This window comes from Anolis carolinensis, chromosome 4, assembly GCF_035594765.1.
Source record: "Anolis carolinensis isolate JA03-04 chromosome 4, rAnoCar3.1.pri, whole genome shotgun sequence".
NCBI classification, from domain to species: Eukaryota; Metazoa; Chordata; class Lepidosauria; order Squamata; family Dactyloidae; genus Anolis; species Anolis carolinensis.
In genome coordinates, this window is record NC_085844.1 from 209640430 (window position 1) to 209654914 (window position 14485).

Genomic DNA, 14485 nt, shown 5'->3' on the forward strand with positions numbered 1-14485 from the left:
TGTGTGGTGGAAAAGTGCATATGATGAGAGGATGGAATGTTAATGGTGCTACCTGCTGATGTACCACATAGTGATGCTATTGGTGGGAGCAGATTTTGTTTTTTTATGTTTTTAAAGAGAGAAATAACTTGAATCAAACAGCAAATCAGCAAACCATGTGATCATATAATTTCATTTTTCTCTTATGTAATACTGTCAAGGCACTTGCATCAGTAGTGATTACACAATATTATCAAGACACATGCAAAAAAAAAAAAAAGCGCCCCAAATCAGTGAATTTTGCAACTGATGACCATGAAAAAAAGAACAAATACCAGTAATTTGACTCAACTCTAAGTACAGTAGAGTCTCACTTACCCAAGCTAAATGAGCCGGCAGAACCTTGGCTAAGCGAATATCTTGGATAATAAGGAGGGATTAAGGAAAAGCCTATTAAACATCAGATTAGATTATGATTTTACAAATTAAGCACCAAAACATCATGTTTTACAACAAATTTGACAGAAAAAGCAGTTCAATACGTAGTAATGTTATGTTGTAATTACTGTATTTACGAATTTAGCACCAAAATATCACGATATATTGAAAACATTGACTACAAAAATGGCTTGGATAATCCAGAAACTTGGATATGTGAGGCTTGGATAAGTGAGACTCTACTGTATGTTGTAATTTAATGTGAACAGCTGTTCTTTAAAAAGAAAATATATAGCTTCTGTAAGTGCCAGTGTGGTTTGAGCATAGCATTAGGTCTTTGGAGACTGAGTTTTGAATCCTCTCTATACCATTGAAACAAACTGGGTGACTTTGGGCAAATCACACTTTCTCAGCCTAAGAGTAAAGTCATGGCAAACCCATTTGAACAAATCTTGCCAAGAAAACGTCATGCTAGGCTATCCTTAGGATAAATCAGAAACAACTTGGAGACACATAGCAAACTAATGGCTTCTTAATTTCAAGCAGCTTTAAAATGGAGTTGTATGAATGAAGGTTAATTCTCGTAATGGGTGCATCATTTCTGCCTTCTTCTCTCCAGTATTGTGTGTTTGCACACACATAAAAACAGTGGCTATGTTGGCTGGTGGGTTCTCAATTTTTTTTTGTAAGTTCTTATTTCCATCTCCTAGTGCTTCCCTGATTGCTATACATATATCACAACCTTTCAAAGGAATCCTAAATCAATCTATGCTTGGACCCTAAGATCCTCTTATCCTTCCCACCAGCTATTTGGCTGGTGAGGACATGATAGGGCTGTCTTAGTGGCTCCCCCTAGGCTTTTGAATTTGCTTCCTAAAATCTGGAAGTCTGGATGGATCTCATTCTTGCTGTCCTTCTATTGGCAAGTGAAGATTTTTATTTTATTTCAACAAGGTTTCATAACTGATAGTTTTTAAAGTTTTAATTCTTCTGAATATTATTAATGGTCTGATTCTATTTTAAGGTTGATCTTTTCTATGTTTTGATCAATGTTGTAACCATTTTCATTTGTAAGTCACCTTCCAATTTTAGGGGAAAGACAGAACATGAATGAATAATGCAATAATAGCAACAGGTTCTCAGAGGAAGAGGGGTGGAGAAGTTAGAAGGGCATCGCTGCATGAGTTCTTCATCAATTCTGGATCCAGGTCACTGTTTTTAGTTATTTCTGTGATTCTCATTATAGTTGCTACACATCAATAATAGGCTGACCAACTTCAACTTGACAATAACCTGATTTTTAGAGAAGATAAAGCTTTGTGCCTTGCTTGTGAAGAACATTTTTTGCAAAGTCCCTGCTTGTCCTATTCTGATAGATTCCACTTTCTGTTTTGCCCTATAGGCACTGAATAGAGTCAGCCCTACATATCCAGAGATACTGTATCCATGGATTCAACTATCTGTGACTTGAATATATTCCCCATGCAAATTAAGTCCAAAAACAAACACTGGTATTTTTTGCCATTTTGTACAAGGGGTGCCATCTTACTACACCTACACACACACACACAATGGGACTTGAGCAACTACAAATTTTGGTATCCATGGGCAGTCCTTGAACCAAACCCCAATGGATTTGTTGACCCACTGTACAAGATTGCAACTGATTGCCTCCTGGTTGTTCCGTGTGGGAAATTATTAGTGGGAATTATGCTATATGCAGACTCAGATAACACAGGAGAGAATTAAAGATACCATTCAAGGAAGATTCTTATCATCATAGTAAATGTGCTAGCCGATTTGAGTTGGTTGTATTCAGCTCACTATACAAATGCTCTTTTTCTTTTGCCCTTCTAGCTCACTCAGGTAGCCAAACATTCTGGTGTCAAGAATATTGGTGCATGGGTCTTTCCTGAGTTCTTTAACCAAGACCTGATTTCCTGGAACTGCAGAGAGGGACAAAATAGACCAGCCACCCAAAAAGCTCCCTCACTTTATGAGTCTTTTAAAAACTACCAATAGATCCAGGAGACTTAAGTGTATTGCAGCTTCTGTTCAGAATGGTGAGATGCTTTTGTAACTCTGTAAGTTATGCATTCGTATTTTCAATAGCACCAGGATCATAAGATACAGATTAAATGTTCCTAGACAAGAAATCCACTTTCTTTCTACTTCCCAAACCATACAGGGAAATAGAATATGTAACAAAAGAGTACAAGCTTGATTGTGTAAGTCATCACAAACTTAGGTTGTCTGGAGGCATACAAAATCATGCTCTGTGCTTCTGAAGAATAGTGATGACCTATTTGCAATGTGCACTGGGAGGAAGAGTCAAGTGGCCATGAAAATAAATATTTTCTGAGGTCACAAAGTACCAAGCAAACACCTAGTCAAAGCCTATGCAGTAATGCAGAAACATGATTTATTTGCAGATACAAATGATAATGGTGTAGATTCCTGTGCAATCCACACCATAAATAAAAAATAAGCAGAAAACAGGTATACACAGTAAAAAGGGTTTACAGTTCAACTGGTTACTCCATCCACATAAAAGCTTGTGTTTTCTCACACATAAAAGTAGACATCAATCAATTTTCAGTACAGAAAATGGGTGATGGGCAAAAAACCTTTTCTAGTATGGAAGGAAGAAAGAAATCATAGAATCACAGAGTTGGAAGAGACCTCGTGGGTCATCTAGTCCAACCCCCTTCCAAGAAGCAGGAAAACCGTATTGGAAGGAAGGAAGGAAGGAAGGAAGGAAGGAAGGAAGGAAGGAAGGAAGGAAGGAAGGAAGGAAGGAAGGAAGGAAGGTGGGCGGGCTGGCTCTTAGAGCGAAAATACATAGTATACACAAACAAAGTAGTATGGTGGTTTCTATTTTTTATCAAATGTGTTATGGAAGGGTGTCATCAACACAGAGGTTATGCTGTGATGGCTTGGGGTTACTCTGCCATTCTGGATTTTAGTCCAAATTTTAAAGTAACTATCCAAGAAGCAAAACTTCGATGGCTAAACCTGGATAGCTGTCTTTTGTCAGCTTTCAGTTCACTGTTCCTTTACAAGCATCTTCAGACAAGTTGCTATAGTTTGCTGTCACCATCCAAAAATGTCCCCTTCCTGTCATCTCCTTCTGATGCAACTAAAACATTATCAGCCACTTCCAGTTCATAGAGCAGCTTCCACTGGAAACCTGCAAAGTTAAGGCTGATCCCTAATGATATTTAAACAGCAATATCTACCAAACAGTGAGCTAAAGGTTGTCAGATAATTGGCCACATGTCAAAATCTATTCTTGCCATCCCAAACTGTGAATAGCTTTGCTTGATTCTGACCTCTCTGGCAACCCTGCAGAGTAATTTGGGATCAATATTATATGGTTAAGAATGTAATACATTAAAAAAACCCACACATAATTTCTGTGGGAGGAGGTGCATATAAAACATCATTGTCTACATGGCAAACAGGACTTTATGCATAAAAATGTATTAATCATAGAATTAAAAAAGAGACCACAAAGGCAATCCAGTCTGACCCCCCTGTACAGAAAAGGTTGTTTTATTTCCATCAATTCTATGCCGCCCTTCTCACCCAAAGAGACATGTTATTTTCTGTGCAACATGCCATCACTGTGTACAAATTTTGCACAGAATTCTGTAAATATTCAGAATTCTTCTCCTTGGGGGTTCCCAGCACTTGAGAAACATGTTTTTGACCAATTATTATTGCCCAATGTTCTTTCCAGTCCTATTCTTTACTTGTAACTGATGTGATTATTTTCAGCTTTTGTTTAGCCAGCTCTGGTCCTCTTGTAAATCAATTTAATATAATCTAATGATGTTTTTCTGGGTGAGTTCTATTTTTCTTAGTGTTCTCTATATCAAGACAAAGTTCCACAAAGCCCTATACCCGATTAGGGAAGTTTTTATCTCCCAAAGTTATTTGTGGATACCAGAGTCCTTAGAGATCTGATAATTTCCTCTTCTCTTCCTCCTGGTTTTGGGAGAAAACCATTCTCTCTGTGGTATCATTTGGGTCACAGTAAGCATCAAATGTTTATGTTAACCACTTTAGTGTTACACAGCCCTCTGGAATTTATTTATTTCCCTGTTTTAGATAATAAAACAGTCTTGTCTTCATTTTCTCCTCTTCATCAGTCATGTATAGCCCTGGATACTGATTGTATTTTTGTTTCTACTGTTTCTGTGATCTGTGCCATGGAAATCCAGTTGCCTTGAGGGTCACAGAGTCTTTCTTGCAAAAAACCTTCTTTAAAACCACATCAGATGTGTTGTCAAAGGCTTTCATGGCCAAAATCACTGAGTTGCTGTGAGTTTTCCAGGCTGTATGTTTCTGGAACATGGTCATACAGCCCAGAAAACTCACAGCAACCCACATCAAGTGCCTTCAAACTTTACTTCAACTTTTGCTTCCCTGCAATAATTGTGCTGCCACTATGTTTCATGGGACACTGTTTATAAAATTAAGGGATAACTCTCACTGAATATAAGCAGTGCTTAATATAAATTCCTACAGAATAGTTAGGAGGCCCATTGTCTCCTACTTGCATTACCTACTCATTGGCAATGACTTTTCCTTCACAATCCTTGATCTTTCTTCAAACCCCAGCTCTCTATTACTGCCAGTTTTACTTCTGATGTCCTTGAGTATTATTTCACCAGAAACAGATTTTAGGAAACACAGGACTATAATTTTCCATTCATCTCTGTTCCATTCATCACATGGGAGTACATAAAGAACAGTTCAAAGAATTTAGTCTTAAATTACTTACCTGTTTATTAGCAATTCTACATGTATACATTGCTTCTCAGTGGACAGTGATCAAAGTGAGGAGGATCTAGAGATTCGTAGAGAGAACACTTCTCTGGGCATTTGTGGTACAAGTGTATGGGTGATCTAGAGAATCCTAGAGAGGTGTTCCCTCAGATTAAAAAATAGTGCTCTTTTAATCACAATTTTCTCACTTTCACAGGAGATCCTGCATGTGACCTCCTGTGAAAGTGAATGTGGAGGGCTCACTGTAAACATATCCATATTCAGATTATGGAATGACTAACTGAACCGACCTGTTATATGTAAACAAAAGAAGAACAGATTCATTGAAAAATGGATTATATTAATAGTATCCTGGAATGAAAGATTTCAAGATGTTTCATGGCCTTATATCTTATTTCTGTAGCTTTTGCAAACAATGAGTATGATCATATTATACGGCTCTGTGCTCTTCTTTACAGGTGCAATACTTTTATTTGAAAAACACAGCAGGCAATTGTAGAAGAATGCAGTTGATCCCTGGGTGAATTTGACAGGTCCATTTGTATAGGGGCTGCGAGGGAAGAGCTTAAAGATTTTTAGATGCTTTCACCGATGGTGCTCACCAAGCAATAGAACAATGTAGGATAGAAAGTGAAGCTGTCCAAAGTACTGTTTAGAGAACAATAGCAGTTAGTCAATGAGGAGGACCATTGACTAAGACAGAGCTAAAAAGACTGTGGTTGCTTCCAGACTAGAACTCTTAGTGCAACTGAGATATTGCTTTTCTGCAATTAGCTAAAGGGGATTAAATTGGAGGTTAGGCATGGCACTTAATATAACAATATATTATGCACCAAGGCCTTATGGCCAAATTGCTTTAGTAATGTTTCCTCATAAGTAAGTCCTACTGAATGAACATCTTTTCTGATGTCAATTAAAAACTTCTGGTTTATGGTTAATGGTAATTGCCTTGAGTACAGCCAAGGGATTAGCAAGAAATTGCACCTTAATAGCACTGGTCCTTAGGTCATGAGTAGTCACAAGGACCATTTATTCAGCCTTCCTCTGGTTTACATACAATTCAAAGGGAGGGGAATTTTTCATCACAAAGGTTTCCCCCTGACATTAAGTCTAGTCGTGGCCAACTCTGGAGGTTAGTGCTCATCTCCATTTCTAAGCCGAATAGCCGGTGTTGTCCATAGACACTTCCAAGGTCATGTGGCCTGCATGACTGCATGGAGTGCCGTTACCTTCCCACCAGAATGGTACCTATTGATCTACTCACATTTGCCTGTTTTTGAACTACTAGTTTGGCAGAAGCTGGGGCTAACAGCAGGAGCTCATCCCGTTCCCTGGATTCGAACCACCAACCTTTTGGTCAGCTAGTTCAGCAGCTCAGCAGTTTAATCCGCTGCACCACCGGGGGCTCCTCATGCAAATGCTATGCATTTTTCTGTTCTACTCATTTCCACATGCCTTTGCCAAAGCCTGCAAAAATAGAAGAAAATTAGTCTGAATAGGAAAGGAAGTACTGTATATACTCGAGTATAAGCCTAGTTTTTCAGCCCTTTTTTAAGTCTGAAAAAGCCCCCCTCAGCTTATACTCGGGTGAGGGTGCTAGTTGGCTTATATTTGGGTCAGCTTATACTCAAGAATATATGGTACATTCATTACTTTTCTCTATTATTATTGGTATTGTTACATTTATTATTTTTCTCTATTATTGTTGCTACTGTTACATTTATTTTACTCTATTTTTATTATTATTATTGATACATTTATTATTTCACTCTGATCTTATTATTATTATTATTATTGCATTTATTATTTTACTCTATTTATTATTACATGTATTTATTATTATTATTACATGTATTATTTTACTGTATTATTATTAAAAGTATACATAAGCACATTTACATTGAAGAAGATGAGAATAATGATTTGATCAGAGTTGGACAGTCTTATCTTAAATTTGAGCTTTATATAAATATTCAAAAACATTTAACCTACTGATGCCTCAATTAATGTAATTTTATTGGTATCTATTTTTATTTCTGAAATTTACCACCCTCGGCTTATACTGGAGTCAATGTTTTCCCAGTTTTTTGTGGTAAAATTAGGTGCCTCGGCTTATATTCAGGTCGGCTTATACTCGACCTGAATCATATCAGCCAGTGCTTCTTAAATGCTTTTGGACTTTAAAAAAAAATTAGTAGTATTTCAACCAAATAGTTTAGTTCATTTTTTATTTTCACTTTTGCCAATACAACTGATTTTAGCTGTGCTCTTAACTGATGTTGTGAGCCACCTTGGGTCCCACATTGGGAGAAAATCACATGATTTCTTCTGATTTAAGCAAGCAAGCAAGAAGGGTTTTTTGGCTATTAATAGTATGGCTGGCTGTTGGGCACATGTTTGTTCTCGCTCACTTGTGCCATGGGCAACAAAGATAGACAGTGGTTTAGTACATATTCCATGGCTTCTTTCACCTGAAACGTTGTTGTGAATAAAGCATCCTGAGTAAAAGCAGCTCTGAAACATGTAATTTCCAAAGAAGCTGGCCAAGAAAGCCATGTATCTATAACTTTGGTGCTGGGATGCTGCCATTTCAGCAGCTCAGGCACGAGGGAGAGAGGGAATTCTTGCAAAAAAAACCAGGGCTAATCATCATTAACTGACATTTTCAGGGGTCAATGGGAGAGTGAAACAGACAGAACCTATGGGTCAGGAGGTTGAGTTGAAGTTTGCAAGGTTACAGAGGTGGAAGTGGCAAGGTTTCAGAGCTGAACACAGAAAATATAAGCTGTTAACTGAGCTTTTTTACTACTAAGATGTGCACATTTCCATATCATCTGTTCTTAATATAGTCATCTTTCTCTCTTTCCTGCTCAGATTGCCCAGTTCTTTTTGTGGCATCTTCTAACACAGACTCTGATTCCAGGTCATTTGAAGGCACTATAGTATTCTAGTATACAAGATTTAAGAGCTTATTTCTACTCAACAAAGCAGGAAAACAAATAGTGATGGAAAACTTCTCTCTGCTCAATTTGGAATACTCTGAAGTATCGGGAAGCCTGGGAAATTGTTCTACCTCCCAAATCTAAGACAATGCTGTAGTAACAGAGATTGCTATTGCTACAGTCTTGAAAGCACTGACTAAAGAGCAATTAATTAATCTTATAAATAAAATAAATATATACATAGCTTTCAAAAAGAATGTCACTGGATTTGTAATTTGCCAAACTATCATAAGCAGAACAAGTTGATATTTCAACACAGGTAATGATGATTCATCCCTAGCAAATTACACATGGAACATTTGGCAAGGGGCTTATATAAATTAGGACATTGTTTGTTCTATGTTGGTAACAGCAGACTGACTTTTTGCTCTAAGGAAATGGCATTGCTATATCCAGCATAAGCCTCAGAAATCAGGTTATTCCTGCTGAAATCACAGCAGCCATCCTGATAGCTGGCAGTCTGCAATGATACAGAGCAATTCGTGAGAATAAGGGTCTAGGTGAGCAGGTTAAAAATAAAAAGTTTGTAAAGTTCTCCCAACTTTGTTTATTGGGGGGGAAAACATTCCAGAGAAAGCTTTTAAACATTTACCACAACACATTCTGATGCTTCATGAACAGGATTTATTGGCATCAAGGCTACATCTCAGCAGCCCTTCTGAATGTTGATGTTCACTTCTATTATTACTCTGCACTTTTCAAAGAGGACAAAGGCAGTTTGGTATCTGCAAAGCCCAAATCCTTCATGACTGAGTAAAACGCAGCTGCAAGTACTCTACCCATCTAGGATTAGTCAGTGACAAACATGAGTCCACCTTTTCTTCCCACCCTCTCTATTCAATTTGTGCTCAGTAGGTTACAGGGATCCAGATCTGTGTCAAAGCCTGTAAATGTTTTGTTGGCACATTAGAAAAAATACTATAATAATCCATGAAGCAATAAAAAGATATCATTTTTGCCTTATGGGTGAAAGTCAGACTCCAATAGTTGCACAGCAAATCTTTCTTAAGGGCACAGAGAAGACAATTTCAATAACTGAACTCTCGTGCAGAACTATGTTCAATTTTTATTGGAACATATACTCAACAAGCATATACATCTGTATCCTTGTACATAGAGATGTTACAGAACTCTCCCTGGTCCTCTAGGGTGAATAATCATTATTCCAATAAAATATATAGATCACAGAAGAAAATCTAGAGTGCAACTGAGATACCATTGTGTGTGGAATGTAAGATAAACCCTATTGGATGGCAGTTGCTGGATCAGACTTCATTATGTTCCCAAAAGTGGATGGCAAATAACCACTTGGACAAATCACAAACAGGGCACGACATCAAGATAACAGCTTTCTGCCTCAAGCATCCCAATAATGAGGAATGTTTCCTTTCCTTTACCTGTCACAGCTAAATGCCATTAATGATGTGGAATGTATATCTTCTGCTATAAATTCTAAACCAGGGTATGAAATGGTTTTCTATTCCTTAGTTTGAATAGTAACCAGACATGGAATAACACTACAGTCTGGCATGGGTTAAAAACAAAAAACCCTGACTGTTTTCACCATCACAAGTTAAGCTATGTTCAGTTCCATCATCTGATATAAACATCTGATGTAAACAAGTCCGTGACAAATTAACAAGACACTCTATTTCTCCCATGGTGGGATGCTCATTTAATTGTAAATACTTTTATTTATTTACATTAAACACTGAGTAATCAAATAAACAAATACCCTTTTCAAACAAACACACACACACAAAGTACATGTGATCTCAGTTTAGTTCTATTCTCACATCTAACAACTTCCTCAGATTAACGAATTCTCTTCTTACACTTTTTAAACAGGGAGAAAGTATTTCAACTATTGCTCTATGATTACCCTCCTGCTGCCCTCGAGTTCCTTTTAAGGCAATTTTGCTCTTGACCAGGCACTGAACCTTACAAAAATGTAGATGAATTTGTTGGGGCACAATTCTCTGACAAAGGTTTTGGAAGTACAGAGAGGATGAAAATCAAAAACTTCAGTACCAGAAACAACACCCCCCTGCTCATGGTTTTAATCTCTGCCCACATCACATACTCTCCCTTCCCACTTCTATCCCTGCTTGCCTTCCTTACAAAAAACTTGCAGCTTTCAACAGGTTTCATCCAACTTTCCAACAACACACAGCTACAAGGGACAGAATAAGATGAAGGCAAATATCTATATAATCAAGGGAGAAAGGAGGAGATTTGAGCAAGGTTCATTCTCTTTGGAAGGAAAGGAGGGGGACCAGACCTCTTCTCCCACAGTCTCTTTAGTCAATTAAGAGGAAAGCCCTCCCCTACAGAACAGGGGGCACTGTACCTGGCTCAGGACTACTCAGGTCTGGGAAGATGAACTGCTTGCAGGTGTCTGGGTCCAACTGAGGTAAGCTTTTCTGGCGGCACAAGTCTGTGACAATCCGAGCTGCCGCCTGACAATGGATTTCCTCTTTCGTGGCGGTCATTTCCCAAGCTGCATCTCCTTTTGCCTCCTACCTGGCCGACTAGGAAAGATTCCAGTGGAACAACAGCAGCACTTTCAAGGTGTCACACAGTCCAGGAGTCCATTAGTGCCTGGGGTCATTCAGGCACCTCACTGTCCTGAAGGCCACTCCCAAGAGATGTAGGCTGAGCTCTGTGCTGAGCCCGTGCCACCTTGATGCCACTTTCAACAAACCACCGCTTGCTACCGACACCTTGTGATTGCCTTGTTGCATCTGATATCAGGGAGCTGTATTTACTGCCAAGATGTGTGCTGCACAAGGTTCGTCCTCTCCAATACACTTTGACTCTCTCCTTGCATAGTTTTCAAAGCCAAATTCCAAAGAAGCTCTTTAACCTCTTCATGCCTTCCCTTCCAGGTGGTGGTAGAACAGGCATTGCCAGACACTTGTACAAAGCAGTAAAGCTCTCTCTGGAGCTCATGCAAGGTGGGGTGGTGGGAGAGAGAGCATTGAAATCCTCCAGCGCAGCAAAACAGCTTGTCACAACACAGAGCTGAAGCTGAGCAACACCATTGGTTACTAGACATGCTGTTTCCAGCACAAGGGAGGGAACAGGTTTTATTTATTGGCTTATTTCAGCCCTAACATGCTAAACTGCAGATTGCTAATAGGGCGCCAGCCCTGTTTTGTGCTCAGTAATTAGATCATTGTTTTAATTTACAGTACCACTTCTGGGCTCCTACTGCCAGATCAGGCTGTGCAACCAATCTGCACGTAGAGGAAGTGCCAATTGTCAGGCATGAGCAATAATCCCATAATGGGCAATTAGAACAATACTCAGTAGAAATGAAATCTGAAGTGGAAGAGAGGAGGAGGAGGAGGAGGAAGAAGAAGAAGAAGCAAGTCTAACAACATAAGGGATGATAAGGGGGCTGCGGCCCTATTCTCATGGATTATAACTAAGTGGGTGTGTGGAACAATGCTACTGAACATATAGTGTCACATAATTACCTGTTAACATAATTTTGCAGGATCATGAGGAATTGGTGTAAAATAATAGCACGTTCTAATTCCGGATAGGTGGAACTTGAATATCATTGTTGCCTGAGAAGAGTCATAAATAGATAAAGTTTGGTTATGGGCTCTCAGTAGTATTTTGCTTACTTCAAAGAGCAGAGAAAAAAGACAAAAAGGAGAGGGAGACTGAAAGAGTTAAATAGTTAAAAGGAGACAGAAGATTAAAGGAGGACTTAGCAGAGCCTTATAAACATATGAATAGAATAAGGAAGCTGAGGAGAAAAGCATATGCATATCTGCGATTTTGTACTTTCAGCATTAATTTCAAAATTCCACATCCACTGTAACTTCATTATTAGTTTATATTGCTTTTGTGGGATTATGTGATATAACTCCTGCCACTCTTGTTTTTCCCTTCATATCTTTAGTTGCAATGTCAATGGATTATATACAAAACTAACTTCTGTCTTATTTTTTCAAGTTCATTTATCCTCTCCCAAAATGTAAATGTGAAATGGGCATGTCTGAAATGTATGGAATTATTGTCCTGAGCAATCAAACCTGCCTATTTTTACCTCCCACTGACCAACTATAAACAAAAGGAAGCTAACTAACAAAATGTGGACTAAGGTAAGCTAATGCTAAGATAAACAGATGGATGGGTGGCATGTCCCAATACACTACATGCCCTGTTGCACAATGTCATGTGCCAATGCACAACATGTCCCATCGCTTCTTGTTGTGAAACATACACCACATGTCCTAATGTGCAACCTGCCCTGATATAGAACATATTCTGATGGACAATACATCTTATTGTGAAATTGAAACCCCTGTTATACAATGGGACATCCTGTATGGTGCCTCCTGAGCATCGTGGCAATGCACTGACATGGTTGCAGATTGTGATCTAAGTCACATAGTCCTGTCATCATAAAGTTTAATATTGTAGCCTTTAGCATGTGGTCTTGGTCAGATATCTTTTACAAATGCATTAGAACTAAATTTCTTTATTACTGAACCACAATATTTCAAGCTGAAGGACCTTATTACATGGGAATATACTCAGTTTCTGAGACTCCTTGAACATGATTCAGAATCGGTCCTATCACATGATGTTTGTCCCATTCCTTCAGTAATCCATTGGGATCTGCAAAACGTCGCAGAAACAGAATAATTGCACACAGGATTATAATCTGGTTTTAAAAAATTAATATGGTTCTGAGACATTGTTTTTACTTGCAATAGTAAAATCAGTATGCATTCTGTCAGCTACAATCTCACAAGAACATTAGTTTGATACTTCTAGGCTGTCACTGCGCAATATTAGAAAAAAAATTAAAAGTGACACAGGGAGGCATTCAAATGGATTTGGAGGAGTCATCCTTCCATAGTGTGATGCCTCATGGGCCTTGTAGTCCCACTCCTAGTGTCCCTGTGGCAGATGAGGATGAAAACATGGGGTTTTCTCCAGATCAACAACAGCCGGAATCCTTCCAGATGCCTGATGTTGATGTTCTTGCCCAAAAACCAATTAACACAGACCTTGAGCAGCTCTCACCTCCCTTCGCTAGGAGACAGTCCTTTGCTGCAGACAGGGGAGTGAAGGAGCGGGTTCGCAGGAGCTTAAGAATTGCAGCCAAACAAGACACTGATTAGCCATGTTTCCCCTGGGAAAATCCAGGGAGTCTCACATCTGGAAAGTTGGGTTTCATTTCCTGTTCTCTAGGGAAAGAGAACGCTGGACACCTGTTTGGCGGGAAAACGAGACCCAGTTAAAGGTGCCTGGCACGGTTGATTCCGTGCGGAGACAACAGAGCAGCTTCAGGAGTGAATTCGTGTTCCAGCCTTGTGTGGACTTCGCAAAGTCCGCAAATCCAGTTTCCTTGCCTTGCTTATTCAAGTATTCAAGAATTGCCTTGCCTTGTTCATAGTCACGGACCTTGTTCCTAGAATCAAGTTTTGTTTCCAGCCTTGTTGTGGATTTTACCTTGGACCTTGGAAGACCCTGGACAATTCCCCACACTATTGCTTGGCAATAGTGTGTGTTTCGGTTTATTGGATTTTATCTTTGGACTCTAATATCATTTATTGGACAAACTATTTCTGGACTATATTTGACCTTATTTGAAAGGTCTGCTTCTGGACTATATTTTCTAGTTGCTTTTATCATTCTTATATATTTCCTTAATAAAGATATTAGATAGTTTATTGGCCTCCGTGTATGGTTCTTGGTGCTCTGCTGCCTTGAGTGTGACACATAGTGTGATCAGTCAAAGTGCAGTATTTTCAAAATGTAAGAATTGGGTGTGATGTGGTCAGTATGCATCCCATCTGCATACAATATGCGTCTAATCCTTAAAAAGATACAGGATGCATACTGATATAAATGAAGTATAATTCCCTGTAGTAACCTATGGATGCAAGAGCTGGACCATAAGGAAGGCTGAGCGAAGGAAGATAGATGCTTTTGAACTGTGGTGTTGGAGGAAAATCCTGAGAGTACCTTGGACCGCAAGAAGATCCAACCAGTCCATACTCCAGGAAATAATGTCCGACTGCTCACTGGAGGGAATGATATTAGAGGCAAAGATGAAGTACTTTGGCCACATAATGAGAAGACAGGAAAGCTTGGAGAAGACAATGATGGAAGGAAAAAGGAAGAGGGGCCGACCAAGGTCAAAATGTCACATGCTATGCTATTATATATACATGTCAAATCAGTCTACTCTAAATTCTGCCAGTGATTACCACAAGTTTGGCCTGAATGCATCTTATATTTTA

At 38.9% G+C, this 14485-nt stretch overlaps 1 protein-coding gene across 2 annotated transcripts in view; it reads right to left on the bottom strand.

Annotated features, from left to right (window-relative positions):
- syt6 (synaptotagmin 6) overlaps positions 1-11326 on the bottom strand; it is a 189642-nt gene extending 178316 nt beyond the window's left edge. The window contains exon 1 of one of the 2 annotated variants that reach the window (XM_062978667.1): positions 10564-11326. In XM_062978667.1, coding sequence (XP_062834737.1) covers positions 10564-10705 — 142 coding nt within the window. In that variant the 5' untranslated portion in view covers positions 10706-11326. The remainder of the gene's footprint in view (positions 1-10563) is intronic. The other variant, XM_062978669.1, reaches the window with a different exon arrangement.
- Positions 11327-14485: the final 3159 nt, after the last annotated feature.